General features: G+C 37.7%; 3 protein-coding genes across 5 annotated transcripts; all 3 read left to right on the top strand.

Annotated features, from left to right (window-relative positions):
- The first annotated feature begins 1,173 nt into the window (after positions 1-1,173).
- Positions 1,174-26,193, top strand: LOC114407234. 3 transcript variants are annotated; one of them, XM_028370267.1, is made up of 10 exons: positions 1,174-2,678; positions 3,000-3,118; positions 3,215-3,287; positions 3,380-3,600; positions 3,686-3,730; positions 4,560-4,653; positions 4,905-5,093; positions 5,656-5,753; positions 7,098-7,223; positions 25,615-26,193. In XM_028370267.1, exons 1-7 carry the CDS (start codon positions 2,415-2,417, stop codon positions 5,028-5,030), a joined length of 942 nt encoding a protein of 313 aa, XP_028226068.1. In that variant the 5' UTR covers positions 1,174-2,414; the 3' UTR covers positions 5,031-5,093; positions 5,656-5,753; positions 7,098-7,223; positions 25,615-26,193. The 3 variants fall into 3 exon arrangements, with proteins under 3 accessions (XP_028226068.1, XP_028226067.1, XP_028226069.1); XM_028370266.1 differs by lacking the exon at positions 25,615-26,193 and having other exon boundaries at positions 1,174-1,312; positions 2,285-2,678; positions 7,098-7,354; XM_028370268.1 differs by lacking the exons at positions 5,656-5,753; positions 25,615-26,193 and having other exon boundaries at positions 7,098-7,313.
- On the top strand, positions 11,190-12,632 carry LOC114405298. The gene has a single exon (XM_028367894.1). It carries the CDS (start codon positions 11,190-11,192, stop codon positions 12,630-12,632), a length of 1,443 nt encoding a protein of 480 aa, XP_028223695.1.
- Positions 13,001-20,755, top strand: LOC114405299. Its single transcript, XM_028367895.1, has 3 exons — positions 13,001-16,317; positions 16,612-18,830; positions 18,882-20,755. Exons 1-3 carry the CDS (start codon positions 13,001-13,003, stop codon positions 20,075-20,077), a joined length of 6,732 nt encoding a protein of 2,243 aa, XP_028223696.1. The 3' UTR covers positions 20,078-20,755.
- Positions 26,194-26,444: the final 251 nt, after the last annotated feature.

Here is a 26,444-nt window from a genome sequence, read left to right on the forward strand (position 1 = left end):
GAATAATGCACAATTTTATGCTGAAAAATCATTGTAATTACACTTATAACGTGTTCATCCATTTATTTATTTATTTATTTTGATCGACAAATGTATATGCCCCTCCCCCAATCACCTTATGACTCTCACGTCAATTCATATAAATGGACAATCCTAATTTTTTTTCTCATATTTATCTTTCCTTTTGAAATAATATTATTCAAAGTATGGATGAATATCGAATATGAATACTTTTTATTAAGAAAGATTTGAATCTTAATTCATGATATTGTGAGAAACTAATAACTTTTGTTATATTCAATCACATTTGGTTTAACTAACTTTAGGTGAAAGATAAAAAATTTGTTTGAAATTTTTTCTCTCATAAGGGTGGAAGTATAACATTAGAGGACAAATTGCACTATAATTTACCAACATGATCTAATATAATTAGTAGATAGCAAATTTTTTTAACTACACCAATAAATGTTTGGTTTTGTAATCGTGCGCATAAAATTGATATATCACCATAATTTACCAATAAAGTCCAACATAATTAATAAATAATTAGATTCTTTTCTTTAAATATGTTAATAAGAATTTAATTTTTTAATTTTGTGAATTAAGAAAATGTTGAGAGTGATCAAACTCACTTTAGTAATCTCTCGACGAATCAACTTCCATAAGTTAATCTCATTGCTTTCAACCATAAAATATCTCAATTCAAGTTCAGCTGGATTCAATTGATTGCCTATTTTCATTTTTATTGCTTTTATATATCGTCTACTACTATATCGTTAATTGCAATTGAAAGTTTGAATTAAGGGTTAGAAGTGAAGTTTGACAACATAATTGGTGATTCTTTATGGATAGAGATTGTCATCTTATAAGATGTTGACATATTTTTAATACTAATGCTTGCTTTATTTAGGGATTGTTTGGGAATTAATTTTTTTTAGTTAGGAGAAAGAATTAATCTATCAAGGAAAAATATAAAATATTTTAAAATCAGTTATCAAACTGTTGGTCTAGAAGGTATTTGGTGATTACCAAGAGATTTAGTAATGTTAATACTATGATATTATGTTGAATTCCAACCGATCTAAAGAAGGTATCTGGGGAGTCGTGACTGGTGTGTCTGTTCCGCTAGTTAGTGTTTTCCACATATTATTACTATTTATTTATACTGATAAAGCCAACAACTACGTCACAGTTGCATTTCTTTCCATCTTCCCATCTTTCCCTCTTTCTTTCTCTCGGGACTTCTCTCTCATTTTCAAACTGCTCTTTACATGGCGCTCAGATTGCACCACCACAACTTTCTCTCGTTTAGGTGATCAAATTCAATTCTCTATTCTTCTTTCCATTTCCGAATCCACTCTCCTAAAAGCTTCAGCCATTAGGTGAAGACACTTTAATAAAATATTACATTCTCTTGCACACTCCCTCATGCAAGAGTCCTTTGGGGAGGCAAGGATCCAATTCTAAACCTCTTAGTCACAGACTTTGGTACCATGAGATGAACTAACTCTCCCAATAGCTTAAATTGTTAGATGGAGGAACATGAGTGGCTTTTTTGTATTGCATCTCTAACAGAATTTCTTATTACTTGATGATGGTAGTGTTTTTATGTTTTAAATAATTGAAGTGTTTGCTATACAGTTTTTGCGCATCTGATCTGAGTGTTAAACTTCTGAAAATTGAAGTATGTATTCTCCCCCCTTCCCCATTAAATATGAAAACTCTTGAATATTATGATGACTATGAGAATCATATTGTTTGAATTTCTGGTCTAGTGTTTAAGGTAGAAACTTGTGTTGTAGCTTAAGTAAGAAAATGTCATAAAATGACTGCATACTTGAAAACTAGTTATACTGTCTGCTGATCTTTGATGTACTTTTGTTCTATATGTTTCATGGTTATTTCATTACTTATTATTTCTTTCTTTCTTTATTTAGTTTTGATATTTTATTCTACTCCCTAGTTGCCTTAAAATTGTTAAATATTTTATTGATCTAGTTTACTTCAGCTATCTGCTCCTCTGGAGAGTTTAATTAGCAAAAAACTATCAAATAAGCAGCCGAAAGCATATGAATGGTTTTGGTCCAAGCAAGTTCCAGATGTAGTGACATCCTTTGTTAATAAGTTTGAAGGGGATTCTTGCATTACTGCTACCTCTGCCTTTTATGTTTCACCTTAAAATTTGTTTATATTGAAACATTAGCTTTTATTTTCCTATTTCCTTCAAGCTTTGTATTTATTCTTAAAAGACAATGCAGAAATGACCTTTTAATGGATTTCCCAGATCTGGAAAAAATATCTCCCTGGATTTAAAAAGCCCAAGTAACATATCAGTTCTCATGCTTGCACTGACAAGCTTTGCTGTAATCACTAAACTTGGCCCGAGCTAAGTTTCCTGCTCATAATTCTTTTCAATGAGCACGGAGATAACTGGTAATTTGAAGGACATGCTGGTTGATGTACTTTCTATAAGCCGAGCTTACGATACTATAAAGTATGTTGGTCTGCACAGAGAATTTCTTGTTCATTTTGGTCCTCAAGCCGCAGCATGTGGAGAAAAAGTTGAGCAAGGTTCAGAAGGGGTTGCTTTCTGGGTTAATATTGCTCAGAGGCAGCTGCAGCAAGCTATTGATAAGGAGAGAATATGGTCAAGACTGACAACATCTGAAAGTATAGAGGTTAGTTATTGACTAATATGGTTCTGATTTCCTGTTCTTGACTTGTTTAGTAGTATTGACATCTGCATTCCATAATAAAGTTCTTGATATTTGTTTTATTTCTGAAAAGTATGTGTTAACGTGTACAGATAATTTATTACAATTAGTTAAATAAGGCTAAGATTACTTTATATTAAAAAATGAGAAAAAAATAAAATACTTCATTTAAATTAATAAAAGAATTGAGAAATGAGTTGAGTATGGTAGAAGTATTGACCATCATTTGTTCATCTATATAATTTGTTATAAGTGAAGCATCTATTAAAAGTTAGCATATTGCAGGTTTTGGAGAAGGATTTAGCTATATTTGGGTTTTTTGTTGCTTTAGGCAGAAGTACACAGTCTTTTCTTTCAGCAAATGGTTTCAATACGCTAGATGACCCAATTGAAGATTTCATAAGGTACAAATTCTGTTCTATAATATTCTTTTTTCTTAAATTTATTTTGGATTTCTTTGTTTTTTTGTATTTCTCTATTTATATATCCTTTTGTTTCAGGTATCTTATTGGAGGAAGTATTTTATATTACCCTCAACTCTCATCCATAAGTTCATATCAACTGTATGTGGAGGTTGGTATTTATGATCATTCCATCTGACAGATACGCTTCATTATTTAGTTATCTCACTTATGTCAACTGATAAACTCCCTTTAACTTCTTAGGTGGTTTGTGAAGAGTTGGGTTGGCTTCCTTTTTATCCCGGAATCATCAGCACTACAAAACAGTTACATATGCATAAAAATAAACAAGAATGTCCTCCAAATGATGAAGTAGCGCCTCAAGCACTAGATGTTTGTTCTCATTGGATGGAGAGCTTTATAAAGTATAGTACATGGCTGGAGAGCCCTTCTAATGTAAAAGCAGCTAAATTTTTATCAAAAGGGTAACTACCCAAAACCTCAATTTATTGTTTAACAAAAAAACGGTCTCAGTTAAGTTCTTATTAGTCTCATCCTCTTTTATGTTAGGCACAAGAAGTTGGTGGAGTGCATGGAAGAGCTTGGGATGATAAAGTAAGCTATGAGGGCTAAATTATGTACAGTTTTTAGATAAAATAAACAGCATGAAATTATGAGATATAAGTTATAGTTAGTTGCATTTGCTTCTGTTGTGGTCATGCAAGTAGATCATAAGCATAATACGTTTGCGTGAATTATCAAATGTGCTTCACTGTTCATGTTTTTGTATAACTGATTTCAAAGGACAAGGAGTGTGGGGATTTTCACAGGTTTATTTTGGCTTTTGCAGTAAACATCTCATTACTTATAAAATTTGTTATATTACTGGATTTTATGCTACACCTGTTATCTGGTGGATAATTTGCTTCGACTAAATAATCTTATTCAAAATATTAATATGGCATATGAGTACTCTTCAAACAAGTGAACAATTGCATGGCGAGGGCAAATTACATCCCAAATAAAGACCTTGAAGATGGGTGACAATTATTATATTTTCATATTCCTCACATCTTCTAATGCATTGAAATTACTCCCGTTGAGCATATGTGCTTTTGAGCCTTGCATCTTAAGTAGGCAGCAGTAGACAAATATATCATGGCTAAGTCTGTGACAATCCTTTAGGAAATGATCTTTAGAGGTAGTTCAAGGCAGAGTGCATTTTACCATTATCTATATGATTATTATGTGGCTTATGGGGTTGTAGTTGTGGTATGGTACTAAAATATCCTGTTTCTCCCAGATCTAGTTTTGCACCTGTGCCCTCATAACCTATGTAAGTTGCTGATTTAGATTTTTTGAAGCTCATTGTCTCATATCATACTAACAATTTTGTGGAAATGATTACTGTAGTTTTGTATTTATTTGCTGATTTGTGGTGCAGGGATAAGACATTGGAGGTTAATACCAAGGAATCTGTTGAGAGACAAAGATCTACACTTCACTCAACTGCAAAAGTATCGGATTCTTTTAATGAGGTTTAATTTCCAATTTCAAAATTTGAATTGCAGTTCCAAGTTAGTCAAATTAGTAATTTCCTTGAATGTCAATCATATCCATATACTCAATGAGCACAACAAAAAATATAATTTTTGTAGCTTCCATCCTTTCTTGTTCAGTGTTTTAACAAATTACTTAGTAAACACACTTTCCATTTTCTTACTTCTTACTCTATTGCACAGACCTTGAACCTTTTGTTTTGAAGCTTCTTTTTGGCCTTTATTTTCAGGCTTTGAAAAAAGTTGAAGAAGCTATGCTAAGACTGGAGAATTTGCTTCAAGAATTGTATGTATCAAGTACTAGTTCTGGAAAAGAGCATTTGAACATCTGTTCTGATCTGGAAAAAATCCGTTAACTTAAGAAAGAAGCTGAATTCCTGGAGGCATCCTTTAGAGCAAAAGCTGATTCTCTGCCACAGGTATGCCTTCAACTTCTCCACCTCCTTTGTAAATTCCTTGGAACACTACATTTTTGTTAAATGTCTAACTTGTGACACCTTTGGCTTTCACTCCTGTACATTTTCATATGATAATATGTCTTTTGCTTATTTTCCCTAAAACTGAGTCTTTTTTTTAACCTCAAGTTAATTTTGTAGCTTTATTATTGTTATATATGTTTCTTGTTTGTTTCTGTTGCTAATAGATACTTTGATTGATCAAATATAAATCAAATAAGGCTAAATAAAGTTTGGGTTTCTGCATTTGCATCTAGTGTTTATCAACTTGGTGAATATTGTATTCAATTTTAGTTATCTGTGTGGGATATAGCAATTTGCTTCTTGACATGCCTTATAAGTGTCTTGGTATTTTTCTTTTTCAAAATAATGAAGTGCTGCTGCAGGAGTTATACTAAATTTGATAATTTCTTTGCACAACATTTCATTATTGTCTTGCTTGACTCATATTTATACTTGTCACATGTTTGCTTTCTGATAATCTATACATTTTTTCCTCTATGGAACTTTTGTTATATTCATTCAGGGAGTTAATGTTGATCAGTCCCACACTCGAGTTGGTAAAAATGATGAGTATGTTAAAAGGAAAAACAGAAAGAATGCTACTATGAATAGGAGCAAAAGGTATTAAACTTTTTTGATGAAATTGGGCTTAATTTGTTTTATATCCAGTGTTTGATTTCTGAAAAGTTATGATTGCCTGCTATTACTTTCTGTTTTATAGGAGCAAAATGATTAGTGTTAATTTGCCTTGACTTGCTTACTTTGTTACTCATTGATATTAATTGCTTTGTGTTAACTCATTGACAAGTGCACCAATTTGTCTCAAGTAAAAATATTCAGAAGTTTGAGTTTTGAGTCCACAATGTTTGTACTTAGATTGGTGCAAACCCAATTTACAAGCAAGAGATAAAGAATTTAAAATAGAAGATAAAGAGAGGTAAAAGATAAGATAAAGATTTAAAGTAAAAGATGATAAAGATAGAAAATAAAGATGATGATAATGCATTTGAATGAGGTAAATTCAGAATTTAAAATATGTTGGGGCAATGTTAAGGTGTTTCTCTATTTAATGTTATTTCAATTTTCACTTACATCTACTAAGATACTCAACCCTGATCCCTCATGATGAAGAGCCTAATTTATTCTCTCCCAAATATAAAATAGTAAATTGCATGAAGTTTAGAGATGTATGCATAGACAACCAACTCTATCCCTAGCAATGATTTGTTTAGATGCCCTTTCTTTAGAAATTAAATACTTCCTAATGCCTAATCCCTATAAAATGATGCATGGATGATCAGACCATACAATAACAATGAAGCACAGGAAAGAAACAATAAAAATTGGCATTGCATTAAATAGATAGTAAGAAAATATTACATTACCAGGACATTTGACTGTTAGGCTTGAGAGGCTTTACACTTTAGGAGCTGATGTGGATAAAAGAAGAAGAAGGATGGATAAAAGAAGATGGGGAGTGGCTATAGAAGGAGGGTTTCCCCTATTACACTAGAGATGTTCAGAGTCTTGGTGTGCCTTTTTCTTTTGCTTCCTACTCCTTTTATAAGCCTAAGACACCTTATTCATGCGACCTCAAGCTAAGCGGGCCTCCTAGGCTTAGCGACACTGATCACGCGTGTGGGATTTGCACTCAGTGTGTCTTTGGACTTCTTCGTGGGTTTTCTTCGCGTTAAGTGACCGCTAAGCGAGGAGGCGCGCTGAACCTGTCTTCTGAATCCTGTTGGTAAAAAATTAACCTGATATTAAATTCCTAATTATTTCATTAAAAACAACAGTAAATTAAAGGAATTATAATCATTCTTAATTAAAATTAATTAAAATTGACTATGAATTAAATTCAAATTTCACAATTATCACTTTGTCATGATGTATATGTACTTATCATAAAGTTTCTTTACCTGGGATTTGCTTTTAGATTGATCATTGTATGTTTTGCTTTTACAGGATTTGGTGATTATGGACAAAGGTGCCCGTTATAGAGATGATGTTGGAGTTGTTCAGATGGTCCAGGTTCAGAAGAAAAGAAATATCATTGAAAAGTCTTTGGGCAAGCTAAAAGAAATAGGAACAGTATAATTTAGTCTGAGACTTTTCTTTCCTTTAAAACATTATGTTGGTTATTTAGTCTATGTAGATGAATCTGACAAATTTTTTTCCTCAATTTCTCTGGAAAAAAAATGGCATAACATACTTTTGTAAAAGGCCTATGTCATACCCCATTTTTGACCCGTTTTATTTCTTTTTTCTCGTCTTTTAAGCCGGAAATTTCCATCATTTCAGATGAAATTTCGGCAGGGAGGTATTTCAAAATACCTCATTTTTGTTTTGAAGACGCCTTTTCTTTTTATTATTATTATTTATTTATTTACCTTTTTTTATTATTATTATTTTTATTTTTTAGTTATTATTTTCTTCTTTTCTTTTCCTTTTATTAAGTGTTTTTTATTATTTCCGTTTTTTATTAATATCTTTATTAGTATCTTCTTTTTGTTTTTTATTATTATTATCATTTTTTTTTATTTTATTTTATTTTATTTTATTTTTATTTTTATTTTGCTGTTTTATATTCTGTTCTTTTTCTTTCTTTTTCTTTCTTTTTCCTTTTCCTTTCCTTTTTTCTTTTTTCTTTTTGGTTTTCTCGGTCCAGGCCCAGAGGGGCTCTTCGTTTTTTTACCCTAATTATGACCTTTAAATGCGGCATTAATTACTGTGCATGTCAGAGAGAGAGAGGGCAGAGGTGAATACGAACAGTCGGAATACCAACAGCCAAGCCACCACTAGCCACCACTAGCCACCGCTCAGCACCACCCTCCCCCTCCGTGAACCACCACCATCGGCCTAGCCACCGCTCAGCACCACCCTCCCCCTCTGTGAACCACCACCATCGGCCTAGCCACCGCTCAGCAACACCCTCCTCCTCCGTGAACCACCAACAAAAACAAAAAAAACCAAAATCATCTTGCTCATAAAATCAAAACATTAGAACAGAAATCCCTGCAAACACAGTAACCCACTCACTCATGCGGCCTAACACCCACACCCACACAACCACAAGCACCGCGTCAAACACCCACACCCACACAACCACAAGCACTGCGTCAAACACCCACACCCACACAACCCAAGCTGTGACCGTTTTACTCTGAAGCTTAAACGATAACATAAGGACAAAGGTAGTTCATTTTTTTTCTAAGATTCAAGGCTAGATCTAGGCTTTATCAGTATTGGTTTTCAAAAAATAACGATGGATTTGAGAACTAGGGAAAAAAAGGAATTCAAAACATGTAGTTTTTTTTAAAAAAGGGGGAGACTCTGTTTCCGACGCGGCGGCGCCGCCACCCATGGCCGGCCAGCCACTGCGCCAGTGAACAACTTCCGGCGGTGTGTGTTAGAGAGAGAAGAGAGAAAAAGGGAAGAGAGAAAAGAGAAGAGAGAGAAAAGCTTTTTAAAAATGGGAAAAAACCGGCCCCGAGCCCTTATATAGAGGCCGGACTGGTTCGGTTTTTTTTCCTTGGACCAAACCGGTCCGGTTCTCCTTTTTTGGCCCGCTGGGCTCACCTCTGGCCCATTTTTTTTTTTCTTTTCTCTTTTTCTTCTTTTCCGATTCCTACTCTCACCCCCCTTTTTTCCTTACTGCACCCTTTTCTTTTTCTTTTTTTTACGCACCATATTTATTTTATGTCTTGCATTTTTATTTTTACGCATCATATTTAATTTTATGCCTTGCATTTTTATTTTCTTTATTTATTTTCCAGCATCATGTTTAATTGTTTGTCTTGCATTTTATTTTCCAGCCACATATTTATTTTTGTCTTGCACTTATATTTTCTTTATTTTATGTACCCTATTTATTTTTGCCTTGCATTTTATTTTTATGTCTCGCATTCTCTTTTAGTATCATATTTACTTTCTGTATTGCATTTTTATTTTCGTTTTATTTTATTTTCAGCATCATACTTATTTTATGTCTTGCTTTTTTTTTTTTTTTTTTTTTCTTTTTTTTTTTATTATTTTATTTTATTTTGTTTTTTTTATTCTATGCACCATATTTACTTTATGTCTTGCATTTTTTTATTTTTAGCATCATGTTTATTTTATGTCTTGCATTTTCTTTTTTTTTTATTTATTTATTTCCAGCATTATATTTATTTTTATGTCTTGCATTTTTTTTTTAGCATCATGTTTATTTTATGTCTTGCATTTTCATTTTTTTTTATTTATTTATTTCCAGCATTATATTTATTTTTATGTCTTGCATTTTTTTATTTTTTAGCATCATGTTTATTTTATGTCTTGCATTTTCATTTTTTTATTTATTTATTTCCAGCATTATATTTATTTTTATGTCTTGCATTTTATTTTCTTTATTTATTTTATGCACCATATGTATTTATTGTTTTGTATTTCATGCATTTTAATTATTTCTTCTAGCATATTTATTTTAATGCATTTGCAATTTTTATTTATTATTGCCAAATTAGAATGTATCTAGGTCCAATGTAAATAAAAAAAATGAGAATCTGCACCGACACTCACATTTATTTTTATGTTTTCCGCCGAGGACGATCATGTGATTTGAACCGTATCCGAGGAAAAGGACCCTCACTTGATCCAACGTCATTTTAAGGGATCCGGCGCGTTTAGACTTATCTCCGCATAAAAAAAAAAAAAAAAAAAAAAAAAAAGGTCACAAAAACAAAAACTTTCCATAATCAAAATTTCAAAAAAAGGGTCAATCTTTTCTTTCTTTCTTAATCAAATCTTTAATCAATCAAAACATTTTTTCTAATTTAAAATCAATCGAACTCACTTTTTTTTATTTCTTCTATGCCTTTTCGGCCTCTTACCTTGGCTAAACTCTTCTTTTTTTTCGAACTTTAAAATCAATCAAAACCAACCACTCGACTTTCTACCCCGAACTACATGATTTTGATCCCATTCGGGTATGTAGGCAAAAGACTTTGTCTTTCCAAATCAATAAAAATAACAAAAACATTTCTTCTCTTTTCCTTCAAACTTACCTCTTTAATCTTTCCACACTTGAGCATTTATTTCCAAACAAATAATTAATTTAGCATAAAGATAAAATAAGCAAGAGGTTCCTATAGAGTACTATAGACGTTTAGGGTGCTAGTACCTTCCCTTTGCGTAACCAACCCCCGGACCTTTTGATCTCTTAAACTAGGGTTTTTTCGAGCTTTCTCCCTTTTCTTCGGAAAAATAAAAGATCGGTGGTGATCTTAAAATTGCGAGTCAATGCTAATCAATAGCTTGACATCCAAAAATCACCGCGACAGAAAAATGGCGACTCCACTGGGGATCACACTCCTAAGTGGGTTAAACCTATCTTGTTTTTCTTCATCTTTATGCTTTGTTATTATTTGAAACTGTAAATACGTGCCTAAGTGTTTATCTTTTACGTGAGTGGTGAGATAAGTCCTACACCCGGACTTGAGGGGAACATAAGATAGGATGGTGGTATAATCATAGTGTCTTTCCGAGAGTGAGTTTCGGATGTGGCACATGTGATAACCCCGCTCAATGGAGGGATCTTGGGAATATTACTATGTTGGCATGAGTAGTCGTGCTCAGCATTGATATTTCCAAGCGACCTATGAAGTTGAGGACCTTTAGTTACCTTTAACCCATCTTAGCCTTTTAGGACGTAGTGCGGTGGCTAATCAAGAGTAGTCTTGAATTGGTTGATACGCGATACTACACTCAAACGAGGCTTTCCTATGGACGTTGTTGGACCGGGAGTAGTCCCGTAATCCGACAATATCCAGAAGTGGTCAATGACTTTGGGAACTTGGTAGAACCCGTGATACAGGTACATATGAAACCATAGTCCTTACCAAATGGCGTGTTTACCCTTAACTCCAACATTTTGGACTTAACTTCACCATGTTTTCTCCATACTTTGGCATAATCATGCATACATGCATCCATGCATAAACTCTTTTTTTTTTTTTTCTTTTTTCTTTTTTCATCCAAATTATCGAAGGACTTAGACAAGCTTTTGTAAACTTTGTAGATATGGACATCCCACTGAGAAGCACTAGGAAGTACCTTTTCAAAAAAACAGACCTGTTGAGATTAAGGGAGCTAGCATCTTTAGTAAGTGATCCAGTTGATTTTCAAGCTCATCATGGGAAGTTGCTCAGAATTCTTAGAGTAGATGTTGAGGAAGGATGCCTAGAGACCCTGGTTCAGTTCTATGACCCGCTCTACCATTGCTTCACATTTCCCGATTACCAGCTTGTCCCCACACTTGAAGAGTACTCCTACCTAGTGGGTTTACCTGTGCCAGACAAGATACCTTTCCATGGTTTTGAGCCTACCCCTAAACCCTCTGACATCGCAGCCGCCCTCCATCTTAAAACCTCCATCATCCAAGCAAACCTTACCTCTAAAGGAGGCCTCCAAGGTCTTCCCACCCACTTCCTCTACCAACAAGCCTCCATATTTGCTGAAGCAGCTAGTATACTTGCCTTCCATTCTATCCTAGCCCTCCTTATATATGGCCTTTTACTCTTCCCAAATGTTGACAACTTCATCGATATCAATGCCATTAAAATCTTTCTTACAAAGAACCCCGTACCCACTCTACTCGCCGATACCTACCATTCTATCCATGACCGTACCCAGGCTGGCCGGGGAACCATTTCTTGTTGTGCACCTTTACTCTATCAGTGGTTTACCTTCCACTTACCTCAATCCCGTGCCTTCAAGACCAATGATGACAAGCTTTCCTGGCCTCGTCGAATCATGACTCTTGACCCATCTGACATTGTTTGGTACCAAGCAGCTAGTGATGTTGGAGAGATTATTGTGAGTTGTGGTGAATATCCCAACGTACCTCTTTTGGGTATGCGTGGCGGAATTAGCTACAACCCACTCCTCGCTCGACGACAATTCGGGTACCCGATAAAGACAAAACCAAATAACCTTGCCTTGACTAATGAATTCTATCTTAACCATGGTGATCACTCGAACAAAAGGGAAAGATTCGCACAAGCTTGGAGCGCTATCCGCAGACTCAGCAGAAGTCAGTTGGGAAAGAAATCAGACTATGTGCACGAATCTTATACCCAGTGGGTTATTGATAGGACCAAGAGCTTTGGCCTACCCTACCGCTTACCTAGATACCTATCGTCCACCATCCCACCATCATCCTTGCCTATCCCCTTCGACACCAAGGAAGAGTTTCATGAACAATTAACCAAAGAAAGGCAAGAAAAAGAAACTTGGAAGAGGAGATGCCAGGAGCTAGAGCAAGAGAATGAGACTTTGAAGGGGAAGATAGCCCAACAGAGCCGTGAGCTTTTTATCCAGAACCAGAGGATGATTGAGAAGGACGACTTGCTTCGTCGGAAAGACGTTTTGCTCCACCAAGATGCTAGAAGGAAGAGGAAGTTTATGGACTTGTTCTCCCGTGCACATTCAGATTCCGAGGACCCATCTACTCCGGGAGTTTGAGTCTGAAGTTCTTAGGACCTTATGTTTAGATTTTAGCTCCCGAAATCTCTTGACTTGTAAAAAAAAAAAAAAAAAAATAAAAAAAAAAATAAAAAAAAATTTGTAATATTCCAATGCTTAAGTGAAGTGTTTCAGTTTATGATGTTTACAATTTCTCTAACAAGTTCTTCGATAATAATTTGTTCCCTTTCTTTTTGCATAAGCATAAGCATGCATCATGTTGCATTCGTGGTTTCTAAATCGAGTCTCACACTGTGTTCACTACTTCAAAAGGGGGGGAGTCAATCAACCGCCGCCCAAGGAAAGTGGCCCGACGAATTCTCCACAAACCCACTCGCATTTACAACACCAGGGCCAATCGGAAGAGGATGGATATAGTTGAACAAGAAAATCAGAGTCTCAGGGAGGAGGTTGCCACGTTACGAGAGGGAATGGATAGGTTGACGACCATGATGAGTGCGCTCCTGTCAGCCCAGAACTCTCAAGCTGCCGCCGCTGCTGTAGAGCAGCCTTTGGTGAGCACAACCCCACTATCTACGGTGACTTCTCCACCCCTCTTTTTGCCTCCAGGTTGTACATGGGGAATGCCACCTCCAGTCTGTGGAGGCCCCCAGCCCGCTGTATCTGAAGTTCCACCTCCTTTTGCTCAGCAGTCAGCTCCAGTTCCGCAACCCGGTACCTCTTTCCCTCAAGCTGCAATGACTTATTCAGCTCCACTGATTCACACTATTCAACAAGAGGTTGAACCAATTTTCCAAGATGAAAATGTTGTAGCCTTCGACAAGATGGAAGAACTCCAAGAAAGATTTGATGGTATGCAAAGGGAAGTCGAAGCCCTCCGAGGAAGAGATCTGTTCGGGAAGGACGCCTGTGAATTATGCTTGGTCCCAAATGTTACTATCCCTCACAAGTTCAAGGTGCCAGACTTCGAGAAGTATAAAGGGAACTCTTGTCCCCGCAGTCACTTGGTGATGTACGCGCGGAAAATGTCCATGTATACTGACAATCATAAGCTGCTTATTCATTTCTTTCAGGACAGCCTGACTGGGGCCGCTCTGAAATGGTATATGAATTTGGACAGTGCGAGCATTCGTACTTTCAATGACCTGGGTGAAGCGTTCATCCGGCAGTATAAGTACAATCTGGACATGGCCCCAGATCGTGATCAGCTCCGTGCGATGACACAAAAAGAGAAGGAAACGTTCAAGGAGTATGCCCAGCGTTGGAGGGAAGTGGCTGCCCAGATTGTCCCGCCGTTGGAAGAAAAGGAAATGACCAAAATATTCCTGAAGACCTTGAGCCAGTTTTATTACGAGAAAATGGTTGCAAGCGCACCAACAGACTTCACTGAAATGGTCAACATGGGGGTGCGATTAGAGGAAGGTGTCCGAGAGGGACGTTTGACTGGGGAAAGTGCCCCTGCCGCAAGTAATGCCAAGAAGTTTGGAGGCCACTTTGCGAAGAAGAAAGATCAAGAGGTGGGAATGGTAGCTCATGGTAAGCCTCAGCAGAATTTCACCCCATATCGTCAGGTTGCGAATGTCGCATCCACTATCCCAAACCCATCATATCACCAACAAAGGCCACATTACCCCCACCAATACCCTCCACAACAATACCCTCCACAACAATACCCTCCACAACAATACCCTCTGCCACAATACCCTCAAAAACAACAAAATCGCCCGCAGACCCCCCAACAACCATATCACTCACAAAACCGCCAGAAAACAACCTTTGATCCAATCCCGATGAAATATGCTGACTTACTCCCCGCCCTGCTCGCCAAAAACCTTGTCCAGGTCAGAACACCCCCTCGTACACCAGATGTTTTACCTCCCTGGTTTCGTCATGATTTAACCTGTGCTTTCCACCAAGGGGCCCCAGGTCATGACGTTGAAAACTGCTATGTCCTGAAGAATGAAGTGCAAAAACTTGTCCGAGCCAACTTGCTATCCTTCAAAGATCAGAATCCCAATGTTCAGGCGAACCCTCTGCCGAACCATGGGCCTACTGTCAACATGATACAAGATTGTGGTGAAGAAGGTGTCATCCTAAACGTCCAGCACATTCGAACTCCCCTGGTCCCAATACATATCAAGATGTGCGAGGCAGCTCTGTTTGACCATGATCATGCAGCGTGTGAAATATGTCCAGTGAATGTAAAAGGATGCCCGAAGGTACAAAAGGACATACAAGGGCTGATAGACAGCAGAGAACTAACCATCACGAGGAAGGACAGAGAAGTGTGCGTCATTACCCCCGAGTTTCAGCGGTTGGAAATAAGCTATAACAGTGGGGAATCAACTACTACTCCACTAGTGATTAGTTTGCCAGGACCTATGCCGTATGCTTCTCTAAAAGCGGTCCCTTACAAGTATAGTGCCACGATGTTGGAAGGTGGGCAGGAGGTGCCTTTGCCTTCTCCAACTCCTGCGATTTCTGTGGACAACATTGCTAGTGACGGTAAAGTTCTAAGGAATGGACGTGTTATCCCCACATTGTTTGCAAAGAAAGTGAATGATCCGGCAGTTAAACAGGCGACAGTGAATGGCCCCGGTACAAGGAAGGAAGTAGGCCAATCCAATGGGACTAGCAAGAATTCTGATCATGACGAGATTCTGAAACTGATCCAGAAGAGTGAGTATAAAGTAGTAGACCAGCTGCTGCAAACTCCCTCTAAGATATCCATTTTGTCTCTGCTATTGAACTCAGAAGCACACCGTGAGGCTCTAATGAAGGTGTTGGACCAAGCTTTTGTGGAGAGGGACGTGACTGTTAATCAATTGGACAGTATAGTAGGAAACATTACTGCCTGCAATAATTTAAGTTTTAGTGATGAAGAGCTTCCTGAGGAGGGGAGGAACCACAATCTGGCGTTACATATATCGGTGAACTGCAAGTCAGATGCTCTGTCGAATGTACTTGTGGACACTGGTTCCTCATTGAATGTAATGGCCAAATCCACATTAGATCAACTTTCCTACCGGGGGCCTCCCATGAGAAGAAGCGGGGTGGTGGTCAAAGCGTTTGATGGATCAAGAAAGTCTGTTATCGGGGAGGTTGATTTGCCCATTACAATTGGGCCGTTTGTTTTCCAAATTACATTCCAGGTGATGGATATCCAAGCCGCATACAGTTGCCTTTTGGGTAGGCCGTGGATCCATGAAGCGGGGGCCGTGACATCCACCTTGCATCAAAAGCTGAAGTTTGTCAGAAATGGGAGTTTGATCACTGTGAGCGGAGAGGAAGCCTTGTTGGTTAGTCATTTGTCAGCTTTTTCCTTTATTGGTGCTGATGAAACAGAAGGAACCTCTTTCCAAGGCCTGACTGTAGAGGGTAAAAAGCCAGAGAAGAATGAAGTATCTTTTGCTACTTGGAAGAGCGCACAGAAAGTGGTGCAGGAAGGAACAGGTGTAGGATGGGGAAAAGTTGTGCAGTTGATAGAGAGTAAAAACCGCGCAGGACTGGGATTTGCTTCTTCTGCAGGATCCGCAACGAACAGTGTTGGATCAAGCTCCATTACTAGCACCTTTTGTAGCGCCGGGTTCATCAACAACTCGCCAGAAGCCAATGCTGTCTTGGAAGATGTTCCTGAAGAGATAGTGCTTGCATTTGTCACACCTGGAAAACTTGTTCGCAACTGGGACGCGGTTGACATCCCTGCAGTGGTTCATGCATCAAAGTAATGTGTCTTTGTTTTTGCTGTTTGTTTGTTTTTCAAAAAAAAAGATCCTTTCGTCTTGCCCAGGACGAAAGCGCAATTATGTAGGGCTGTTTGGTTTCAAGCACTACTCTTATTAATGGAAAATGTGGTTTATCCCGATATCTATGCTTATTGCTCTTTCTGGAAAATGGTAACACAAAAAACCCAAAAATATTTTATTTTTTTTGTTTTCTGATTTCAATTAATTAAAAAAAAAAAAAAAGTCTGCATTGTACACTCATTTTTCTAAAGTCAATCATCAATCATATGCAGACTAGGCATTTACGAGCCCGTTGAACATAATAACCCCGCACTCTCTCCCAACTTCGAATCTCCTGTCTACGAGGCTGAAGAGGAGGAGGATGATGAAATCCCGGAGGAACTCGCTCGGTTATTGGAATATGAAAAGAAAACCATTCGGCCTCATGAGGAGGTAGTAGAGGTGATTAACTTGGGAACCGAGGAAGATAAGAAGGAAGTCAAGATTGGGGCATCGCTTGAGGCAACTGTCAAACGAAGGGTGATTGAATTACTCAAAGAATACGTCGGTGTGTTCGCATGGTCGTACCAAGATATGCCTGGCTTGGATCCCCGTATCGTGGAGCACCGTTTGCCTTTGAAGCCCGAATGCCCACCGGTCAAACAGAAACTGAGAAGAACTCGCCCTGACATGGCTCTCAAGATCAAAGAGGAAGTACAGAAGCAGATCGATGCAGGTTTTCTTGTCACATCAGAGTATCCTCAATGGCTAGCCAACATAGTGCCTGTTCCAAAGAGGGACGGCAAAGTCAGGATGTGCGTTGACTACCGGGATTTGAACAAGGCTAGTCCGAAAGATGACTTTCCTCTACCTCACATCGATGTATTGGTTGACAGCGCTGCAAAGTCCAAGGTCTTCTCCTTCATGGACGGTTTCTCTGGGTACAATCAGATCAAGATGGCAGTTGAAGACAGAGAAAAGACATCTTTCATCACGCCTTGGGGCACCTTTTGCTACAGGGTAATGCCTTTTGGGTTAATAAATGCAGGTGCCACTTACCAAAGAGGCATGACCACTCTCTTTCATGACATGATGCACAAAGAGATAGAAGTGTACGTGGATGATATGATTGTCAAGTCAGGCACTGAAGAAGAACATGTCGAGTACTTGCTGAAGATGTTTCAACGGCTGAGAAAGTACCAACTTCGACTGAATCCCAACAAATGTACCTTTGGTGTTAGATCTGGAAAACTCTTGGGTTTCATTGTCAGTCAGAAAGGTATTGAAGTAGATCCTGACAAGGTCAAGGCCATTAGAGAAATGCCGGTTCCACAAACAGAGAAACAAGTGAGAGGTTTTCTTGGGCGTCTAAATTACATTTCTCGTTTCATCTCGCACATGACAGCCACGTGCGGACCTATATTCAAGTTGCTCCGAAAAGATCAAGGGGTTGTTTGGACCGAAGATTGTCAAAAGGCTTTTGATAGTATCAAGAATTATCTGCTAGAACCTCCAATTCTTATACCTCCAGTTGAAGGAAGGCCTCTGATTATGTACTTGACTGTGTTAGAAGATTCTATGGGCTGTGTGCTCGGACAACAGGATGAGACCGGAAGGAAAGAACATGCCATCTACTACTTGAGCAAGAAGTTTACAGATTGTGAGTCCAGGTACTCCCTACTTGAGAAAACTTGTTGTGCACTAGCCTGGGCTGCCAAGCGTCTTCGTCACTACATGATTAACCACACCACCTGGCTAATATCCAAAATGGACCCGATCAAGTATATCTTTGAGAAACCCGCTCTGACAGGAAGAATTGCTCGTTGGCAGATGTTGTTATCCGAGTATGATATCGAATACCACACCCAGAAGGCAATTAAGGGAAGTGTCCTTGCTGATCATTTGGCTCACCAACCAATTGAGGACTATCAACCCATCAAGTTTGACTTTCCTGATGAAGAGATTATGCACTTGAAGATGAAGGATTGTGATGAACCATTGCTTGGAGAAGGTCCAGATCCCGAGTCTAGATGGGGTTTGATTTTTGATGGAGCCGTGAATGTCTTTGGCAATGGAATTGGGGCAGTTATTATCACTCCGGAAGGTAATCATCTCCCTTTCGCTGCAAGGTTACAGTTTGATTGCACCAACAATATGGCAGAATATGAAGCATGTATCTTGGGCATTGAAAAAGCCATCGACTTGAGAATCAAGAACCTTGACATTTACGGGGATTCAGCTCTCGTAATCAACCAAATCAAAGGAGAATGGGAAACTCGCCACCCCGGCTTGATTCCATACAAAGATTATGCAAAGCGTTTGCTAACCTTCTTCAACAAAGTAGAGCTTCACCACATCCCTCGTGATGAGAACCAGATGGCAGATGCGTTAGCAACTTTATCCTCCATGTACGAAGTGAGTCACCGGAACAATTTGCCAACAATCAGAATTCAGCGCCTCGAGAGGCCCGCTCACGTGTTTGCAGTCGAAGAGGTTGTCGATGATAAGCCCTGTTTCCATGATATCAAGTGTTTCCTCCAAAGTCAGGAATATCCATCTAGAGCATCCAACAAAGACAGGAGAACTTTGAGAAGATTGTCTGGTAATTTCTTCCTAAATGGGGATGTTTTGTACAAAAGAAACTTTGACATGGTACTACTCAGGTGTGTAGATAAGCAAGAAGCAGAACTTTTGATGCATGAGGTACATGAAGGCTCCTTTGGAACTCACTCCAATGGACATGCAATGGCTAGGAAGTTGTTGAGAGCAGGTTACTACTGGATGTCGATGGAAACAGATTGTTGCAAGCATGCCAGGAAGTGCCACAAATGCCAGATTTATGCTGACAGAATTCATGTACCACCAACTACACTTAATGTTCTTTCTTCTCCGTGGCCCTTCTCTATGTGGGGCATCGATGTGATTGGTAGAATCGAACCGAAAGCTTCAAACGGACATCGTTTCATTCTAGTGGCTATTGATTACTTCACCAAGTGGGTTGAAGCAGCATCTTATGCAAATGTGACTAAGCAAGTTGTGGTCCGCTTTATCAAGAATCAGATCATCTGCCGTTATGGTGTGCCCAACAGAATCATCACAGATAATGGAACGAACTTGAATAACAAGATGATGAAAGATTTGTGTGAAGAGTTCAAGATTGAGCATCACAATTCTTCTCCTTACAGACCTCAGATGAATGGCGCAGTTGAAGCTGCAAACAAGAATATCAAGAAGATAGTGCAGAAGATGGTGGTCACATACAAAGACTGGCACGAGATGTTACCGTATGCTTTGCATGGGTATCGCACTTCAGTGCGTACTTCAACAGGGGCAACCCCCTTCTCTTTGGTGTATGGTATGGAAGCAGTACTCCCTGTGGAGGTTGAGATTCCATCAATGAGAGTTCTAATGGAGGCCCAGTTATCAGAAGCTGAATGGTGCCAAAGCAGATATGATCAGTTGAATCTAATTGAAGAAAAACGCATGAAAGCCTTGTGCCACGGACAACTTTATCAACAGAGGATGAAGCAAGCTTTCGACAAGAAGGTTCGTCCTCGCGTGTTTCAAGAAGGAGATCTTGTGCTCAAGAAGGTTTTATCTTTCCAACCCGATTCTAGGGGCAAGTGGACGCCCAATTACGAAGGCCCATATGTCGTCAAGAGAGCTTTCTCTGGTGGTGCACTGACTCTTACGACTATGGATGGGGATGAGCTCCCTCGTCCCGTGAATGCGGATGCAGTCAAGAAATACTTTGTCTAAAAATAAAAAAACAGCTCGGTAAGTCGAAAACCCGAAAGGGCGGCTTAGGCAAAAATGAGCGTCTCGGTGGGTCGAAAACCCGAAAGGGCGGCCCAGGCAAAAATTAGAGACATCAAACAGAAAAATAATTAGCCTGATAGGTCGAAAACCCGAAAGGGCGATCTATGCAAAAGTTAAGGACCAAAAGACAAAGTAACTGCATCGAGCTGATCTTCGTTCATTTGAGGCACAATGGAATGTCAAGGAGACCCTGAATCTGAAGCATCCAAACAGTGGAATTCAAGGTTGTCAGAGGGAACAACGGTTATTGTGTTCAATGAACCTTCGATTTATATTTACCATTTTCCAAACTTTGTAAGATCAGTGGAGCCATGCCATTGGCAGGTCACCACTCTTTCAAATAAATTTGAGCCTGTTGCCTTTCATTTGGAATTCTCATTTATTCAGCTTATAAAACCTTTCCTTTTTTATGGTAGCATTTGAAACAAAACATTTCTCAAAATCATAAATTTTCTTTCATGTCTTTTTTGAGAAGCACAAACAACAAAACACTTTTTCTTTGAACTCGTGAATAGATGAAGGGTGTGTCAACAGCTACCCTGAGAATGGATAAACCTTGCAGGTTGCACGTGGTCAATTGCTTTTTTTCAAAAAAAAAAAAAAAAAAAAAAAAAAAAAGAGAATAATAAGAAGCATGACCACAGAAGCACTAGCTCTTCTACCATGTTTTTTGGATTGGCACGTTCTCCCCAAGAAATGTTTATTCCCCATCAGTTGCTGCATACGCCGGGCTTTACTCCGTCACTATTTTGATACACCCTGGTGGCATCATCCCCATTGAAGATTGCCGAGTGTTTGTGATGCGACGTCGGGTCACTTTCCATCTTACCTGTCCAATCTTGTTCCATCAAATTTATCATTCACATAATCATACAAGTCAATCCTCCATACAGTCATACAAGTCGTGTCGTCATTCAGGCATTCATACGTTCATGCGTATACACATTCATGCATATACAATAAAGACAATATCATGCGTACATGGCTGCATTAACCATCATGAGTCTTGCTTCAATCATCTTTTCATTTCAATCAATCATGAATAATTTGTAACCCTCTATTTCCCCAAGTGTCATCCCCATTGGGTCTGATCCAAAGGTGTCACCCTCTCTCCGCCAAGTGGCAATTTCTTTAATGAACAGCTTGTGCATCATTTGCCTCTGTTTCATGTCATCAGTTGATTAGTTCAGCAATAACCTGAACAGTTGACATTTATCTTTGTTTCTTGTCAGTTGATTAGTTCAGCAATAACCTGAACAGTTGACATCTATCTTTGTTTCTTGTCAGTTGATTAGTTCAGCAATAACCTGAACAGTTGACATTTATCTTTGTTTCTTGTCAGTTGATTAGTTCAGCAATAACCTGAACAGTTGACATTTATCTTTGTTTCTTGTCAGTTGATCAGTTCAGCAATAACCTGAACAGTTGACATTTATCTTTGTTCCTTATCAGTTGGCTAGTTCGGCAATAACCCGGACAGTTGATATTTATCTTTGTTTTTGTCAGATTGGCTAGTTCGGCAATAACCCGAACAGTTAACATTTATCTTCAATTCTGGACAGTTGGCTAGTTCGGCAATAACCCGATCATCTGGCATTTATCTTTGTTCCTTTGTCGTCAGTTGGCTAGTTCGGCAATAACCCGAACATCTGACATTTATCTTTGTTCCTTTGTCGTCAGTTGGCTAGTTCGGCAATAACCCGAACATCTGACATTTATCTTTGTTCCTTTGTCGTCAGTGGCAGTTCGTCGTCAACCCGAACAGCTGACATTTACCCCCCAGTAAAACCGTGTGACCCCCAGTTGGACCCCTTTTCTTTAACAAAATTGGGTACCATTTGGTTTTGTTATTCCCAGTCGAGCCGTTTACCTCGTCTTGCATTCATACTTGCATCGCAAGCATTCGCAACATTACGTGCATAACAGTGCATTCATAGCATTTTGTAGTTGAAATTGGTCAAAAATGGTGTACTCTGTATTTAAGTCTCTTCGACCCGTCGCTTTAAAAGTTTCACTTTTAAATCTCCGTAACGAAGAGACTTAAATAGGGGCATCTGTCATACCCCATTTTTGACCCGTTTTATTTCTTTTTTCTCGTCTTTTAAGCCGGAAATTTCCATCATTTCAGATGAAATTTCGGCAGGGAGGTATTTCAAAATACCTCATTTTTGTTTTGAAGACGCCTTTTCTTTTTATTATTATTATTTATTTATTTACCTTTTTTTATTATTATTATTTTTATTTTTTAGTTATTATTTTCTTCTTTTCTTTTCCTTTTATTAAGTGTTTTTTATTATTTCCGTTTTTTATTAATATCTTTATTAGTATCTTCTTTTTGTTTTTTATTATTATTATCATTTTTTTTTTATTTTATTTTATTTTATTTTATTTTTATTTTTATTTTGCTGTTTTATATTCTGTTCTTTTTCTTTCTTTTTCTTTCTTTTTCCTTTTCCTTTCCTTTTTTCTTTTTTCTTTTTGGTTTTCTCGATCCAGGCCCAGAGGGGCTCTTCGTTTTTTTACCCTAATTATGACCTTTAAATGCGGCATTAATTACTGTGCATGTCAGAGAGAGAGAGGGCAGAGGTGAATACGAACAGTCGGAATACCAACAGCCAAGCCACCACTAGCCACCACTAGCCACCGCTCAGCACCACCCTCCCCCTCCGTGAACCACCACCATCGGCCTAGCCACCGCTCAGCACCACCCTCCCCCTCCGTGAACCACCACCATCGGCCTAGCCACCGCTCAGCAACACCCTCCTCCTCCGTGAACCACCAACAAAAACAAAAAAAACCAAAATCATCTTGCTCATAAAATCAAAACATTAGAACAGAAATCCCTGCAAACACAGTAACCCACTCACTCATGCGGCCTAACACCCACACCCACACAACCACAAGCACCGCGTCAAACACCCACACCCACACAACCACAAGCACTGCGTCAAACACCCACACCCACACAACCCAAGCTGTGACCGTTTTACTCTGAAGCTTAAACGATAACATAAGGACAAAGGTAGTTCATTTTTTTTCTAAGATTCAAGGCTAGATCTAGGCTTTATCAGTATTGGTTTTCAAAAAATAACGATGGATTTGAGAACTAGGGAAAAAAAGGAATTCAAAACATGTAGTTTTTTTTAAAAAAGGGGGAGACTCTGTTTCCGACGCGGCGGCGCCGCCACCCATGGCCGGCCAGCCACTGCGCCAGTGAACAACTTCCGGCGGTGTGTGTTAGAGAGAGAAGAGAGAAAAAGGGAAGAGAGAAAAGAGAAGAGAGAGAAAAGCTTTTTAAAAATGGGAAAAAACCGGCCCCGAGCCCTTATATAGAGGCCGGACTGGTTCGGTTTTTTTTCCTTGGACCAAACCGGTCCGGTTCTCCTTTTTTGGCCCGCTGGGCTCACCTCTGGCCCATTTTTTTTTTCTTTTCTCTTTTTCTTCTTTTCCGATTCCTACTCTCACCCCCCTTTTTTCCTTACTGCACCCTTTTCTTTTTCTTTTTTTTACGCACCATATTTATTTTATGTCTTGCATTTTTATTTTTACGCATCATATTTAATTTTATGCCTTGCATTTTTATTTTCTTTATTTATTTTCCAGCATCATGTTTAATTGTTTGTCTTGCATTTTATTTTCCAGCCACATATTTATTTTTGTCTTGCACTTATATTTTCTTTATTTTATGTACCCTATTTATTTTTGCCTTGCATTTTATTTTTATGTCTCGCATTCTCTTTTAGTATCATATTTACTTTCTGTATTGCATTTTTATTTTCGTTTTATTTTATTTTCAGCATCATACTTATTTTATGTCTTGCTTTTTTTTTTTTTTTTTTTTCTTTTTTATTTTTATTATTTTATTTTATTTTGTTTTTTTTATTCTATGCACCATATTTACTTTATGTCTTGCATTTTTTTATTTTTAGCATCATGTTTATTTTATGTCTTGCATTTTCTTTTTTTTTATTTATTTATTTCCAGCATTATATTTATTTTTATGTCTTGCATTTTTATTTTTTTTTAGCATCATGTTTATTTTATGTCTTGCATTTTCATTTTTTTTTATTTATTTATTTCCAGCATTATATTTATTTTTATGTCTTGCATTTTTTTATTTTTTAGCATCATGTTTATTTTATGTCTTGCATTTTCATTTTTTTATTTATTTATTTCCAGCATTATATTTATTTTTATGTCTTGCATTTTATTTTCTTTATTTATTTTATGCACCATATGTATTTATTGTTTTGTATTTCATGCATTTTAATTATTTCTTCTAGCATATTTATTTTAATGCATTTGCAATTTTTATTTATTATTGCCAAATTAGAATGTATCTAGGTCCAATGTAAATAAAAAAAATGAGAATCTGCACCGACACTCACATTTATTTTTATGTTTTCCGCCGAGGACGATCATGTGATTTGAACCGTATCCGAGGAAAAGGACCCTCACTTGATCCAACGTCATTTTAAGGGATCCGGCGCGTTTAGACTTATCTCCGCATAAAAAAAAAAAAAAAAAAGGTCACAAAAACAAAAACTTTCCATAATCAAAATTTCAAAAAAAGGGTCAATCTTTTCTTTCTTTCTTAATCAAATCTTTAATCAATCAAAACATTTTTTCTAATTTAAAATCAATCGAACTCACTTTTTTTTATTTCTTCTATGCCTTTTCGGCCTCTTACCTTGGCTAAACTCTTCTTTTTTTTCGAACTTTAAAATCAATCAAAACCAACCACTCGACTTTCTACCCCGAACTACATGATTTTGATCCCATTCGGGTATGTAGGCAAAAGACTTTGTCTTTCCAAATCAATAAAAATAACAAAAACATTTCTTCTCTTTTCCTTCAAACTTACCTCTTTAATCTTTCCACACTTGAGCATTTATTTCCAAACAAATAATTAATTTAGCATAAAGATAAAATAAGCAAGAGGTTCCTATAGAGTACTATAGACGTTTAGGGTGCTAGTACCTTCCCTTTGCGTAACCAACCCCCGGACCTTTTGATCTCTTAAACTAGGGTTTTTTCGAGCTTTCTCCCTTTTCTTCGGAAAAATAAAAGATCGGTGGTGATCTTAAAATTGCGAGTCAATGCTAATCAATAGCTTGACATCCAAAAATCACCGCGACAGCCTACGATAATGTTAACAATGCCCTCCTCTCCTTATTCAAGAAAGAAATGTTAGGAATACACTTTTTTGAACACACTATTATACTAAAATTTATTGGTAATTACAAATTTGTGTGGCTCTCACTCCTAATTTTAATGAGTCTCACTCATGATTTTTTAGTTTTTAATAAATTTTAACCAATAGTAGAAACTAGAGAGTGTATTAGAAGTAGTGTGTTGCTGACATTTATGTTCAAGGAAAAATAAAAGAAAAAAGAGATTGCAATTTTGAAGTGAAGTCCATAATTGTATCTTTTTTTTTTTTGTTTTTTTACTGATGCTTCCTGCTCAATGAGCAGGATATCTGGCAAGGAACTCAACTTCTAGCTATTGATGCCACTGCCGCCATGGGTTTACTTAGAAGTGTCCTGATAGGGGATGAATTGACTGAGAAAGAGAAGAAAACACTGAAAAGAACCTTGACTGACATGGCTTCTGGCTTCTATTGTTCCCATTGGAGTTTTAATGCTTCTTCCATTAAATTTGTTCATCTACTGTATATGTGTTTGGGGAGCATCAACACTCCCCAAAAAATGCTATATATCTGTGTACCAAGGGAAGGTTCTGTTGGTCCTGCTTGTATGTTAATTGTCAATTCTTGCTAGAGTGGCTACCATTTTTTCCTAGTTACAGAGGTCTCATTTAAAGGAGAGTTGGGGTTTTACAACATTTTCTCCCCAGCCAATATGATGCGAGTCCCAACCATTTAAACTACATGTTGGTAACACATTAGTTTCTGTTATGAACATGCTGTCTGGCTTTTTTGACAATATTTACAGAGCAGTCTCTACATGTTGGTAACATCATTTTCTACCATTTTTGTCAAGCTGATGTATTTTACTAATCATCTTTCTTATTATGACGTATGTCTGATTGAATCTGATGGTTAGATGTGACCAGAAAAACTTATTTCATAATATTTGAGGGCTAGTATGACTACGAGTAGTATCTATGATCATACAATTAGTGAATTCTTACTCCATCTTTTCTCTATTGAATTTGACACTGCCAAATTTGTCATGGTTTTTTATTTCTCTTTTAATTTTCCTGCTACTTCTTACCAGTGAGATCCCAGGAGTAATTTAGTTTGTTCTTTTATGAAATAATAAAGAGAAGGAAGGAGAAAGAA

Source organism: Glycine soja, chromosome 3 (assembly GCF_004193775.1).
Source record: "Glycine soja cultivar W05 chromosome 3, ASM419377v2, whole genome shotgun sequence".
NCBI lineage: Eukaryota > Viridiplantae > Streptophyta > Magnoliopsida > Fabales > Fabaceae > Glycine > Glycine soja.